Source organism: Schistocerca gregaria, chromosome 3 (genome assembly GCF_023897955.1).
Source record: "Schistocerca gregaria isolate iqSchGreg1 chromosome 3, iqSchGreg1.2, whole genome shotgun sequence".
Taxonomy (NCBI): domain Eukaryota; kingdom Metazoa; phylum Arthropoda; class Insecta; order Orthoptera; family Acrididae; genus Schistocerca; species Schistocerca gregaria.
Window position 1 is genome coordinate 147,788,956 of NC_064922.1, and position 15,518 is coordinate 147,804,473.

Below are 15,518 nucleotides of genomic sequence, written 5' to 3' on the forward strand. Positions count from 1 at the left end.
TTAAATATTTCTGCAACCAACTCAGGATTCTTTATGATACTGTCCCCTGTTATAATCTCTACCTGAGACATGTTCTCTGTTTTCCTGCCAGTTTCCCTCTTTATTACATTCCAAACAGTTTTAATTTTATTTTCTGAGCTTTCAATTTCTGATTTTATGCACATACTTTTAGATTTATTTATAACCTTCTTGAGAATGCTACAGTAAAGTTTGCAGTGTTGTCGTTTCTTTGGATCGTTACAAATCCTGAGAGAACTGTATAACATCCTCTTTGTTCTACATGATGTTATTATCCCTGTAGTTATCCAAGACTTCTTGGCATTGCCTGTATGACTATTTCTAACTATTTTTTTTGGGAAAGATGGACTCAAATAAAGACATAAATTCATTTAAAAATGAATTGTACTTTTTGTTTACATCTGTTTTCCTATATACTGGGCTCCAATCTATCTCTTTTAGGCTGTCATTGAATTTCATAAGGCCCTCTGCATTTATTATCCTAAAAGATTTCCAGGAGTGCTCAGGACTGTTGCACACAGTGTCTTTGAGCAGGCTAAAGACACAAAGGTCGCAGGGAGGTAGGTCTGAGCTGCCGGGAAGGTGTTCACCACCAGCCGAGTTGCTCCAACTTTTATTTGGTTAGTGCTGCCGCATGCGGATGTGCATTGTCTTTACTCCCATGTCATTTGCAGTGATATGCCTGTCTAACCTAGCTCACATCACAGTTGTAAGCTCTATTACCCAATGTCAGTGCAAAAAGTCTATATTCAACGAGTCATACTGGACTGTAAAAAACAGTTGCCTTGACCTTGCCCGCTGTGACTTCCCATTATCATCTGCAATTTCAGCAACCATCAAGTGTCAGTCACCCTCAAGAAGTTGAACACAGCAAATGATGACATCTATGTTATTAGTGTAAGTTCGGCGATCATGGCCATCATTTCTCAACATGCTCAGAACCCTCCAGGAATTGCTTCTGCCAAGCAAGCAAGATCTTGAAACTATTCAGTAAATTTCCTGAGGATTTTGCCTGGTTTTACAGCTTGTAGATTGAGAATTATGATGATAGTGTGCTGCACAATGGAGTTGGGTAACTTATTCTGATATTATGATAATGGCTAATGACAGACAAGCAGCCCCACTCCACTGTTTTTCCCATTCCTCACATCCCCGCTTAAAACTGACATGAGTGGGATCTGTTCCACGTCAATATTGCACACACATGGGTAGTGTGTTGGTTATATTTGATTCACTCCAATACATTACAAGAAGTAACTGAGTATGATGTGCTGCGTAAAAGTGTGAAATAAATAGTGACATGAGTAATATAATGTCAATCTATATGAAAATAATTCCGTCTATTTGTATGGGGCAAATTAGCTTATCCAATGACTGTACTCTTACAAGACTTTCATTCTCATCCTGTCCAGTAACTCTCACCTGACCCACGGTTCTGGGTGACTTTTCTGAACTCTACCTATTTTCCTAAACCTCTCCAGCCATTTTCCTTCACCCCCTCTTCCTTCCCCTTCAAACCTTCTGCCAGAAGGAGCCACTGGCTCCAAAAGTTTGCATAATAAATGCTTTTTTTTATTCTTGTGTTCTCCTGCTGCCACTAGACGAACAATTTTTTTTTGTCAATCCAGTTACAACTATATTATGAGAAGGAAAGCTGCTACTCACCATATAGTGGAGATGCTGAGTCACAGGTAGGTACAACAAAAAGACTCACAATTGTGTTGGATCCCATGCTGGATTTTCCATTGTTCAATTACATTGTATCGTGAAATATTTATTATTTTCACTGTTACAGTGAATGGAAAAATTCAGCATTTTAGATTTTTATTGTGCTAATATTTACAAGCTTTAATACAAGTGCCTACAAGTAAAATCATAATTATTCGTCATTTTCAAAGTCAGCTGGATTCTTCTTCAATGTTTCAAGATGTTTCTTCTCCACAAAGTCATACACCAGATAACCAATGATGAAGGCTGGAAAATAGTTACAAATTTGTAAGAATACAGCAAGCATTCAGACACACATAATGTAAATCCAACAGTAATCTTAAAAATGTGTGTTTATACTTAAGAAACACTTTATAAAGGACATATGTACATTTCTCAAGTTCTGCTTGCAAATGAAACAACAGAGAAATTACTTCATATGTGTTTCAGCGAGGTACAGTTTCTACTTAACTAATTGTGCTTATGATGCTGGTGAGAGAGAGGCACAAGGATCTCTAAAAACTTTATACTTAACACAGATCTCTCATCTACAAGTTTGCAAAAGTAATTACCAAGTTCTTTGTCTTGTTTGTTTCAAGGTTTATACAGGGTGTTACAAAAAGGTACGGCCAAACTTTCAGGAAACATTCCTCACACACAAAGAAAGAAAATATGTTATGTGGACATCTACATGACTACTCTGCAATTCACATTTAAGTGCTTGGCAGAGGATTCATCGAACCACAATCATACTATCTCTCTACCATTCCACTACCTAACAGCGCGCGGGAAAAACGAACACCTAAACCTTTCTGTTCGAGCTCTGATTTCTCTTATTTTATTTTGATGATCATTCCTACCTATGTAGGTTGGGCTCAACAAAATATTTTCGCTTTCGGAAGAGAAAGTTGGTGACCGAAATTTCCTAAAAAGATCTCACCGTTACGAAAAACGTCTTTGCAGTAATGACTTCCATCCCAATTCGCATATCATATCTGCCACACTCTCTCCCGTATTACATGATAATACAAAACGAGCTGCCCTTTTTTGCACTCTTTCAATGTCCTCCGTCAATCCCACCTGGTAAGGATCCCACACCGCGCAGCAATATTCTAACAGAGGACGAACGAGTGTAGTGTAAGCTGTCTCTTTAGTGGACTTGTTGCATCTTCTAAGTGTCCTACCAATGAAACACAACCTTTGCCTCGCCTTTCCCACAATATTACCTACGTGGTCTTTCCAACTGAAGTTGTTCGTAATTTTAACACCCAGCTACTTAGTTGAATTGACAGCCTTGAGAATTGTAGTATTTATCGAGTAATCGAACTCCAACGGATTTATTTTGGAACTCATGTGGATCACCTCACACTTTTCATTATTTAGCGTCAACTGCAGCCTGCCACACCATACAGCAATCTTTTCTAAATCGCTCTGCAACTGACACTGGTCTTCGGATGACCTTGCTAGATGGTATATTGCAGCATGATCTGCGAACAACCTAAGAGAACTGCTCAGATTGACACCCAGGTCATTTACATAGATCAGGAATATCAGAGGTTCCAGGATGCTTCCCTGGGGAACACCTGATATCACTTCAGTTTTACTCGATGATTTGCCATCTATTACTATGAGCTGCAACCTTCCTGACAGGAAATCACGAATCCAGTTGCACGTGTCCGGAAACGCTTTATTTTCCATGTTAGAGCTCATTTTATTACTTCTCTTGAAATCACATTAATCATGGAATGGAAACACACAGCAACAGAACCTACCAGTGTGACTTCAAACACTTTGTTACAGGAAATGTTCAAAATGTCCTCCGTTAGCGAGGATACATGCATCCACCCTCCGTCGCATGGAATCCCTGATGCAGCCCTGGAGAACGGCATATTGTATCACAGCCTTCCACAATACAAGCACGAAGAGTCTCTACATTTGGTAACGGGGTTGCGTAGACAAGAGCTTTGAAATGCCCCCATAAATGAAAGTCACAAGGGTTAAGGTCAGCAGAGCGTGGGGGCCATGGAATTGGTCCGCCTCTACCAATCCATCGGTCACCGAATCTGTTGTTGAGAAGCGTACGAACACTTTGACTGAAATATGCAGGAGCTCCATCGTGCATGAACCACATGTGTCGTTCTTGTAAAGGCACATGTTCTAGCAGCACAGGTAGAGTATCCTGTATGAAATCATGATAATGTGCTCCATTGAGCATAGGTGGAAGAAACTAAAATTAGCTCTAACATGGAAATTAAGCGTTTCCAGACACATGTCCACATAACATCTTTTCTTTATTTGTGTGTGAGGAATGTAGCCTGAAAGTTTGGCCGTACCTTTTTGTAACACCCTGCATACTTATTGTTACACTTCAATAAAATTTAGAAGTATCATGATCAATGCTTCCTTAACTAGAATATTATATTCATGACATTATGTTTGAAGCCGTGCAGGAGTAGGTTTAATAATAAATAAAAAAATAGGTGTGCGGTTAAGCTACTACAAACTGCATAGTGAACGCACACAAGTTTATATGCCAACTAGCTCTGCAGATGATGAAGAAATTGATGAAATATATAAAGAGATAAAAGTAATTTTTCAGATAAAAGGGAGACTAAAATTTAATAGTCATGGGTGACTGGAATTAGAGTGTAGGAAAAGGGAGAGAAGGAAACATAGTAGGTGAATATGGATTGGGGATAAGAAATGGAAGAGGAAGCCGCCTGGCAGAATTTTGCACAGAGCATAACTTAATCATAGCTAACACTTGGTTCAAGAATCATGATAGACTGTTGTATACATGGAAGAATCCCAGAGATACTAGAAGGTATCAGATAGATTATATAATGGTAAGACAGAGACTTAGGAACCAGGGTTTAAATTGTAAGACATTTCCAGGGGCAGATGTGGACTGACCACAATCTGTTGGTTATGACCTGTAGATTAAAACTGAAGAAACTGCGAAAAGGTGGGAATTTAAGGAGATGGGACCTGGATAAACTGAAAGAACCAGAGGTTGTACAGAGTTTCAGGGAGAGCATAAGGGAACAATTGACAGAATGGGGGAAAGAAATACAGCAGAAGAAGAATGGGTAGCTCTGAGGGATGAAGTAGTGAAGGCAGCAGAGGATAAAGTAGGTACAAAGACGCGGGCTCCTAGAAATCCTTGGGTAACAGAAGAAATATTGAATTTAATTGATCAAAGGAGAAAATATAAAAATGCAGTAAATGAAGCAGGCAAAATGGAATACAATAGTCTCAAAAATGAGATCGACAGGAAGTGCAAAATCACAAAGCAGGGATGGCTAGAGGACAAATGTAAGGATGTAGAGGCTTATCTCACTAGGGGTAAGATAGATACTGCCTACAGGAAAATTAAAGAGACCTTTGGATAAAAGAGAAGCACTTGTATGAATATCAAGAGCTCAGATGGAAACCCAGTTCTAACCAAACAAGGGAAAGTAGAAAGATGGAAGGAGTATATAGAGGGTCTATACAAGGGCGATGTACTTGTGGACAATATTATAGAAATGGAAGAGAATGTAGATGAAGAGGAAATGGGAGATACGATACTGCGTGAAGAGCTTGACAGAGAACTGAAAGACCTGAGTCAAAACAAGGCCCCGGGAGTAGACAACATTCCATTAGAACTACTGACGGCCTTGGGAGAGCCAGTCCTGACAAAACTCTACCATCTGGTGAGGAAGATGTATGAGGCAGGTAAAGTACCCTCAGACTTCAACAAGAAATAATAATTCCAATCGCAAAGAAAGCAGGTGTTGACAGATGTGAAAATTATTGAACTATCAGTTTAATAAGTCACAGCTGGAAAATACTAACACGAATTCTTTACAGATGAATGGAAAAACTGGTATATGTCGACATCGGGGAAGATCAGTTTGGATTCCGTAGAAATATTGGAACACATGAGCCAATACCGACCTTACGACTTATCTTAGAAGCTAGATTAAGGAAAGGCAAACCTACATTTCTAGCATTTGTAGACTTAAGAGAAAGTCATTTGTAGACTTAAGAGAAAGCATTCGACAATGTTGACTGGAATACTCTCTTCCAAATTCTAAAGGTGGCAGGGGTAAAATACAGGGAGCGAAAAGCTATTTACAATTTGTACAGAAAGCAGATGGCAGTCATAAGAGTCGAGGGACATGAAAGGGAAGCAGTGGTTGGGAAGGGAGTGAGACAGGGCTGTAGTCTCTCCCCGATGTTGTTCAATCTGTATATTGAGAAAGCAGTGAAGGAAACAAAAGAAAAATTCGGAGTAGGTATTAAAGTCCATGGAGAAGAAATAAAAACTTTGATGTTCGCCGATGACATCCTAATTCTGTCAGAGACAGCCAAGGACTTGAAAGAGCATCTGAATGGAATGGACAGTGTTTTGAAAGGAGGATATATGATGAACAACTAAAGCAAAACGAGGATAATGGAGTGTAGTCGAATGAAGTCGGGTGATGCTGAGGGAATTAGATTAGGAAATGAGACACTTAAAGTAGTAAAGGAGTTTTGCTATTTGGGGAGCAAAATAACTGATGATGGTCGAAGTAGAGAGGATATAAAATGTAGACTGGCAATGGCAAGGAAAGCGTTTCTGAAGAAGAGAAATTAAAACTTCCTGGCATATTAAACCTGTGTGACCGACCAAGACTCGAACTCAGGACCTTTGCCTTTCGCGGGCCACAAGTGCTCTACCAACTGAGCTACCGAAGCACGACTCATGCCCGGTACTCACAGGTTTACTTCTGCCAGTACCTCGTCTCCAACCTTCTAAACAAGCTCAGTTGGTAGTGCACTTGCCCGCTAAAGGCAAAGCTCCCAAGTTCGAGTCTCGGTTGGGCACTCAGTTTTAATCTGCACGAAGTTTCATATCAGCGCACACTCCGCTGCAGAGTGAAAATCTCATGCAAGAGAAATTTGTTAACATCGAGTATAGATTTAAGTGTCAGGAAGTCTTTTCTGAAAGTATTTGTATGGAGTGTAGCCACGTATGGAAGTGAAACATGGACGATAGATACTTTGGACAAGAAGAGAATAGAAGCTTTCGAAATGTGGTGCTACAGAAGAATGCTGAAGATTAGATGGGTAGTTCACATAACTAATGAGGAGGTATTGAATAGAATTGGGGAGAAGAGAAGTTTGTGGCACAACTTGACGAGAAGAAGGGATCGGTTGGTAGGACATGTTCTGAGGCATCAAGGGATTACAAATTTAGCATTGGAGGGCAGCGTGGAGGGTAAAAATCGTAGAGGGAGACCAAGAGATGAATACGCTAAGAAGATTCAGAAGGATGTAGGTTACAGTAGGTACTGGGAGATAAAGAAACTTGCACAGGATAGGATTGCATGGAGAGCTGCATCAAACCAGTCTCAGGACTGAAGACCACAACAACAACAACAACATGTTCGAATTAATTTAAAAAACATAAAAACATTTACACTTAAAGGTAATTGTTTCAAAACTGCTTGCCTTATTTACTGAATATTTGCATGACGGTTACATCAGTAATTATTATTACTGGTTAAGGAAAAGTTTTTGAAATGGTATACTAAAAGTAGGTTGTAAGTGAAATTGTTTTCTGTTGAAGTGGTAATACTGAAACCACTGGAATAGCTCCATAATGTATAATCTTTGAGGTCATGTGTTTGGTGGAACACTTGGTTGTCCTACAAGAAGAATTGTAATGAAACTGTTAATAAAATATGAGAAGTCTGAGTCAAATTTTGCAGCATTTCGTCCAATAACATACATAAAGAGTCCTTAAACCTGCAAGCAATAATACCATGCATCCTAGATTAAAGCTGCGCCTATAAATACATCAATAAGGAATAGATCACGAGCATAAGTAAAACAGAAGCACTTTTTTTAATTAGATTAATTTATGATTCGTGGACATTTTAATAATTTTCTTTTATTTGTTGTCAATGTGTGCAAAATATACACAGAAGATAGTTGTGAGATTTGCTACCTAAAATAATTGTACTAAACTGCCATTTTCAGCTTGGTAAGATTAGAGGTTTGTTCAAAATTGCAGCAAACCAACAACTGACTTTAAATACAAGACTCTCCTGATCAACCAAACTACCTCACCCATCGGATTTATCTCTAATATCGTTACTGATCTTTCATTAGGTTATCTCATCAATTTTATTCTGCTGGAATCCAACTTCCCCTATCCACTGTTAGCCCGCACTGGACAATCAAATACATTAAATCATTCACTTCATAACTAGCTTAGCTTGGAAAGTTTTACAGAGCATACTTGTTTGCAAAATTGCATTTTTTAACTTTTTTTAAAGATGTATTTAATTTAGTATTGGAAAAAGGTATACAAATGAAACTTTCTGTTTGAGAATCTTGTTTAGTTAGGTTACTACATGCCAAGTTTTACATTTGTCACTCACACCTGTAGTCCCTGAGATACGAGAAGATAAACTTCGAAAGTTTTTCAAGAGCTGATTTTGCCAAAAATTTTCTGGCTGCAAACGGCACACAAGACTTTTTAAGTTATTTTTAAGAGAAAGCTAAGAGTTGTACTAGATGGCCAAATTTCAAGTGTTTCAACAAAATATTGCATTATACATAACAGCTCAAAGTCACCGAAAAATCATGCCCAGCCTGTGCAACGTTGCGCATGGAGGCAAACAACTGCCTTTGTCTTAGCCAGTATTGCTTCGACAAATGTTAAACTTTGCCAACCGTTATCAGGGACATGTGAGAAAGTTCACATAAAATTTTAACAACATCCATGATGGTCAAGCAGTACGACCTAGGTAAACTACCCTTACGAGACATTAATAGCTTTCATGTTCAAATCATCATGAAGGGTCATGACGGTCTGACTGTCCATCAATTTTACATTTTCCAATAAGAACTGCGCAGGCCTGTTTCTAAAAATCAAAGAACAGGAAATCCAGGATGCAATGTAAGAATATTATGAAAAGGAAAGTTGGTGCTCACCATACGGCAGAGATGCTGAGTCGCAGGTAGGCACAACAATAAGACTGTTTACACACATATTACTGCAGTCTACAGCTACAGTTGCCTTAGACTGCAGTCGTGTATGCGGGAGTTGCATATTGTGTGTGTGTGTGTGTTTTTTGCCTATTTTTGAAGAAGGGCTTACCGGCCGAAAGCTTCACCTGGAACAGTCTTTTTGTTGTGCCTATCTGCAACTCTGTTATATGGTGACCAGCAACTTTCCTCTTTCTAAAAATAGATATTCCTCTAACACTTGCCTGGATTAACATATTATAATTACGCAAATCTAGGAATTTCGTTTTTGCTCCCAGAACACAACTTCATGAATGATTGTTATGCATACTAACCAAAAAATCGATAAAATTTATGCTTCCCTGATATAATGGTCATAACTGAAATCACTATTTTATTGAATAGTCTTGTATCTTCATTTAGTTCAAACAGAATGTTGCTATGGTTGATGTTTACAGCAAAGAGAAGCAGTTGAATGTCTACGCTGAATAACCCAATTGTTCATTGGTCCGACAAAGTTTCCTTCTCTGAATATTACTGCTAAATAATAACAAATCTCACAACTGCTGTGAATGTATATTTCATTTAAACCAGACCATTCTTGTTGTCAATTGTTAAGTATAGAGAGAGCTGCTAGAACTGTAGTAATAGGTAACTCAATATGTACTTACGTGGTGCAACTCTGAAGATGTTATCTCGTATCCTGTTAAAAAGGTTGGGGAGCCCACCACTTAAAATTCCAGCAAATGCTCGCTGTTCAAAGGGTGACAGCCTATAATGTATGATTCCACGCACCTTTGCTAATTCACCAAAGTGCTTCCCCATGTCTAAAAAAGAGAAATTATGACAACAAACAAATTATGTGTAAGGGAAAGAAATTACGAACTACCTGATCTAAAATATGCTTATTACTAATGTTAATATGGATGTGTGTCCACCCTTTGTCATCATAGATCTCTGGTGTGGCACTTTCCATTAGCTGTGAATGTCTTTGAAGGAACAACAGTCCATTCTTCCTCAAGAGCCAAAACCAGAGAAGGTAGTGGTGTTGAATGCTGGAATCTGGAGCAAAGTCTATGTATCTAAGTCATCCCAAAGTTGTTCCATTGGGCTCAGGTTGGGACTTTGGGCAGGTGAGTCAATTTCAGGAAGATTATTGTCCACAAACCAACACGTCACAAATACTGCTTTATGATAGGTTGCATTGCCATGATGATACAACCAATCATTGTCTCTTAACTGTTCCTCTACCGTACGGAGTATACAAGTACAGCAAAATGTTTTCATTTCCACCTGCACTTAGCATTCCATTAAGTGCAATAAGGGGACCACACCCAAACCATGAAAAATATACCCATGCCATAATACCTCTTCAATACTTCACTGCTGGTAGTAAACGTAACAGCAGGTAATGTTCTTCAGGCATTCGCCAAATCCAGTTTCTTACATCAGGTTGCCACAGGGTATGGTACAATTCACCATCACAAATCACTTTATATTTACAACTTTACTTGGCAAGTCACCATGCAGTGTGTGAGTGTGTGGCAGAGGGTACATTGTGTAAGACTGTCACCTTCCCTGTTCCTGTCTTGACTGATTTGTGGGAAGAACGATTGTCAGTAATCCCCTCTGGGTGGCCTCTGATATCTATTTTTTTCTTCATGGTCTTTTCACAAGATATACATAGGATGAAGCAATATATTTGTTTCACTCTTCTAGGAACATATGCCTCCGGAACTTGAACAATAAACCACCCTGTGATCCAGAATGTCTCAGTTGTAGCATCTGCCACTGGAATTAATTGATCATCTCTCTGACACTATCACACTTACTTAAATGAATGTGTAACAAAATGTGCCATTCTTCTTTGGATCTCCTGTTTCTTTTACCAGATGTATCTGTAATCGATCCCACACTGACATGTAAAATTCCAGTTATCCACTGTCCAGTGGTGTCCCTCTTGCACCCAGTTCTAGTGTCTCTTAGGATTGATTGCACAAAATTGTGGCTTATGAGGAGCTGCTTGACCACTGTACCCCATTCTTTGTAGCTTTCTATGCACACCCATTGTGCCAGATGGACTGCTGGTAGCACTCTGGAACACGAGTAATCTTTTTCCAATGATATTGTGCAATTCTTTACAAGCATCCTCTGCAATGCCTGACAGTTCCTGACTGTCAGAGCACGATGCCTGCCTGATCTTTATCTAGCTGTTGTTGTTCCTTCGCATTTCCATTTCACAATCACATCACCAACAGACAACTTGGGAAGCTATAGAAGGATTGAAGTGACCCTGACATCTATTTTCAGGGGACACCCAAAGACTAGACTGCAAGTCAAGTCACTGAGCCCTTATGATGGGAGCAACACTATTTCAGCTATACATTGTTTCCTCATCACTTTTCAGTTCAATGGTAGAAAATTTCAACATGGGAAAATGCAGTCACTATATATATATCCTGCTGAAAGCAATAAAAATACTTTCGTTCTGATTTTGCTCCAAGAACAAGAAGACTACGAGTTAGGTACAGTTTTTGTGGTGAGTGAGTGAAAAATAGAAGGGAGGGACTGCATGAAAACAACCACAAAGGCTTCTTTTTTATGGAGAGGAGAGTGGTTCTAAGAGTGTATTATGAAGGTTGAATTATGGAATGTTCCAAGAGGAAGCTTTGTTTTTCAGATAGCACTTCTGTTTGGGATTTTAATCCCAACACTGACAGAGGTGACCAGTTACCAGAATACAGGTCTGCACACGGTAAAGTAAAGTAACACGGCTCCCCGACCCCTCCCCCCCTCTTACACTACACTTACAAGAGAGTTGGAAAATTATGTGGTTTTACTAACTACTTTCTCTCTTTAGACACTGGCTGACTACACAAGCAATAGCTGGCCTTGTGAGGCTTAGGTTAGAAAGTACCCCAGAAATTTAGTGACAGTGGAAGATTTATCCAACTATCCTAAAAATCTTCAACATTTTCTCCACATCTATGTACTGTCTTTTGTGCCAATTTCTCCTCCCTTCCCTTTGGCTAACATCACTGTCTTTACTCTTTATTGCAACTTGTCTCTCTATATGACTGTATAATAAAGGTACTTGCATGCTATCCATTATTTTAACTATATGGGTATTTTGTTAAATTTTTGGAAGTACAAATTTATAAAAATCAATCTTAAGATCTATGTGATGCTAGACCCCCCCACCCTGAAATCTTGGAGTGGTTATAGACTGATCTGTGGCAGAGGCCAAGGTCTACATTAGGCTTAAATTTGACAAAGACGTGAGCTGTTGAGGCCATGAATGTAAATGCCAAATAAAGATTGTAATAGACTGACCTACAGCACAGTCTAATATTTTCGTCCCCAACACAAACACACTTTTTATCATAAAAACAAACTACAAGGTAGATTAAGAAATTCTGTATCACATAATGGACAAGTATCTGACGAGTATTTTGATGCATATTTTGCAAAATTATATATAAACTACTACAAATACAAGAAAGGTTCACTAAATGATTTTTACTGTGGTTAACACCCCTGAATAACATACTGCCATGTACTGGAACACGTGATGTACTGCATACTGAGCTCTGTTAGTCACCTTCAAATGCGCTGTTTTAACCCGTCTTAAATTAATACAGTAGCACCATCAGGAAAATGGAAATGATAGGAAACAGACAGAAAAGTGATGTATTGCAGTTGCTGTAGCTCCCTCCGCACCAAGTATCTCCCACTAGCAGCCTGTGTGCTGTAAAGATCTTGCTTCCTCTTCCTACTCTCTCCTCCACTGGCATTAAAGGAGAGGGTGAGAATCTATTCAGTGCTGTCTCATAATGTAGCCATAAGTACCAGAGTGATTGAACCTAGAGACAACATTAACGCAATTCAAAATACCATTTGCCTGAATGAGATTTTCACTCTGCAGCGAAGTGTGCGCTGATATGAAACTTCCTGACAGATTAAAACCGTGTGCCCAACCAAGACTCGAACTCGGGACCTTTGCCTTTTGCGGGCAAGTGCTCTACCATCTGAGCTACCGAAGCACGACTCACGCCCGGTACGCACAGCTTCACTTCTGCTGTATTTCGTCTCCTGCCTTCCAAACTTTACACAAGCTCTTCTGCGAACCTTGCAGGACTAGCACTCCTGAAAGAAAAAACTTCTGTATAGTTTGGAAGGTAGGAGACGAGATACAGCAGAAGTAAAGCTGTGAGTACCGGGTGTGAGTCGTGCTTCGGTAGCTCAGATGGTAGAGCACTTGCCCGCGAAAGGCAAAGGTCCCGAGTTCGAGTCTCGGTCAGGCACACAGTCTTAATCTGCCAGGAAGTACCATTTGCCTGTTTATGCACATTGCCTATGATGGAAAACAGGCAGTAAATTTACCAGTCAACTGAATCTAACAATATGTGGTGTCTCTTTGTACCATAATGTAACGATGTAGCAGAAATGAGCTCAAACTGCAAGGGGGAAAAAAAAGACAATATTAATTTTGTTATATTCGTCAGAAGCATGCACAGCACACAATGGTATTACACTGCCTCGACCCTCCCTCCTTTCTGCCATACCTTACCATTGCTGGCCACAATCTTTGGTATCTTCACCACATTAAATTGTAACAGACAAGGCAAGGAGGCACAGCCATTGGACACCAATTCACTTTTTTGTTAATAAATCTGTCAATAAAAGTAAGTGCACCTTATTAATATACATGCTGCACTACAATCACTTTCTGTACTGTACTATTTAAGCCTCACTGAAAATACCCAGCATCTAGTGCTGGCTCTTATTCGCTAATTGCTTTGGTCCACCAAATATCTTATTAAAATCAGTAACATGAAATTTCACATTTGCAACATCACACATTTGTTTAGAATGCATTTACAATCGGTGTTCTGTTACCATAAATGGTAATACAAATAAAATAGTGTATGAGAGCATCAGACTTCTGATACAGTACTCCAGTGATACGGAATTATGCTAATACTACACTGTTTAGGTGTATTACATGGATTCAATTGTTTTGATAAGCTAACCTTTCATCTTAATAATTTCAGCAAACAAGATATTACTGGAACATTTGCGTTGTAATTATCAAATGTGGACAAAGTATTGGCAGGTACTATATATGTTTATATTTTTCAGCAGTGTTATATAATGTCTTTCAGTGTTTACATTTTTTCAAAAGTGTAACACCGAAGTTTCCATATTTCCATTATATCATTACTACACTACTTGCCCACATTGTAAGCTTTTTATAGAGTAGGTGCTTGTACAAATACAGAGCGAGGTGGCTAAGCCAGTGTTAATGAACTGGACTAGCTTTCGGGAGAACTGTTACCAGGCCAGATATCTTCTCTTGGGTTTTCCAAGTTGCTATGATGAATACTGGGAGGATTCCATTGATAAGACCCTAGCCGGCTTCCTGCCCTATCCTTGCTAATTCTATCCTACTTTTATATACGTATATATTTGTGCAATGTTTCTGACACGTCGTAGCACACATACTGTTGTACCGAATAAATAAATCAAAACACGTTTGCGCTGACAAAGCACTCGACGGCACTCTGTCTTTTCTACATTTTCCTTAAGCGAATAAAACAATAATTCAGTAGTTACAAAATTAAAAATACTGGAACTGGGGATGCCAGACTATCTGAAACTGAAAGAGATATGCGTTATTACATTTGTGAACTTAATTGTCCTTAACCAAAATGACAATGTTCGTCATAAAGTTCCACGGTAGCATCTCTCAATCGCGTAATTCAATATCAACTTACCTCTTTATGATCTTCTACCCTTTCACAACCTTCAGCAGAACATCCAGTACGGAGTAATGTGATCGAGACTGGCTACCGATCGACTAGCGATATATCTGATCGGCTATGATCGCACGCAAGACGGAAACAAAGTAATTAATTTAATTTAATTTAATTTATTTGTTTATCCGTCGGTAGACAATAAATATTGTATGGATGTTGTCCAAAAGTACATGTAAATTTATAGGAACAATCTGAGCTAAAGGATACAGACTTTTACATTAAGTAGTACAAAGAATAATGTATACAAAATTGTACAAAAAATGTACAAGAAAATAATACATGGTCATACAAGACACAGTAAAACAACTTTTTATACATGTATACCAACCGTATTGTAACTGGATAGCCTATTTACCCTAAGGCTTTACTTTCGTCTTCACTAAACAGGAAGCCCTTATATTCACTACAATGATTCAGTAAAGATTTTACCACACTCAATCAGCTGTCCATCAGATTTTAAAAAAATTAATAGAAACATTAGGGGATGGGAGACAGTGTTTTCAGTTTTGCCTTAATATAAACATTTCAGAATTATTAATTGGCCTAAATAGTTATTTATCGAATAAAAACACTGTTCAAGTGAAATTCTATAAATTCTACATTAATTCATCTTCTAACTTTCTGATGTTGACTGTCAGTATATTTTTTTGTTTGCTGAGTATGGAGCGCTGAGCCATTTCGAGTATTGTAGTCATGCAAGTCATATTTGTCTGAAAATCTGCAAGGTGGGCCTTAACATATAAAACACATTTGTATATACATACGGAAACTACTGTAAGTACTTTAAGCTTGTTGAATAACGGTTTCCATTGTGTCTGTGGATGACTGTGTTATTATCTGGATAGCCCTCTTCTGAATGTGGTGTGCACATCTCTGTCCGGCACATTTTAAAAGACTGCATTTTATACCGTGATGCAAGGACAAAAGCAGGGGATCTGCCCTGTGTTTTAGCTAATGATGAGACGTCTGTGT

At 38.8% G+C, this 15,518-nt stretch overlaps 1 protein-coding gene across 1 annotated transcript; it reads right to left on the reverse strand.

Moving 5' to 3' along the window:
* Window positions 1-1,825: 1,825 nt before the first annotated feature.
* On the reverse strand, window positions 1,826-14,612 carry LOC126355763 (cytochrome b-c1 complex subunit 8). The gene is made up of 3 exons (XM_050006165.1): window positions 14,505-14,612; window positions 9,399-9,554; window positions 1,826-1,992 (listed from the first exon to the last, which is right to left on the reverse strand). Exons 2-3 carry the CDS (start codon window positions 9,550-9,552, stop codon window positions 1,898-1,900), a joined length of 249 nt encoding a protein of 82 aa, XP_049862122.1. The 5' UTR covers window positions 9,553-9,554; window positions 14,505-14,612; the 3' UTR covers window positions 1,826-1,897.
* Window positions 14,613-15,518: the final 906 nt, after the last annotated feature.

Coding starts and splice junctions, on each gene's coding strand:
- LOC126355763 (XM_050006165.1), bottom strand. CDS start 9,552: ATGGGGAAGCACTTTGGTGAATTAGCAAAGGTGCGTGGAATCATACAT. Junction 1,993..9,398: donor CATCTTCAGAGTTGCACCAC/GTAAGTACATAT, acceptor ACTATTTTCCAG/CCTTCATCATTGGTTATCTG.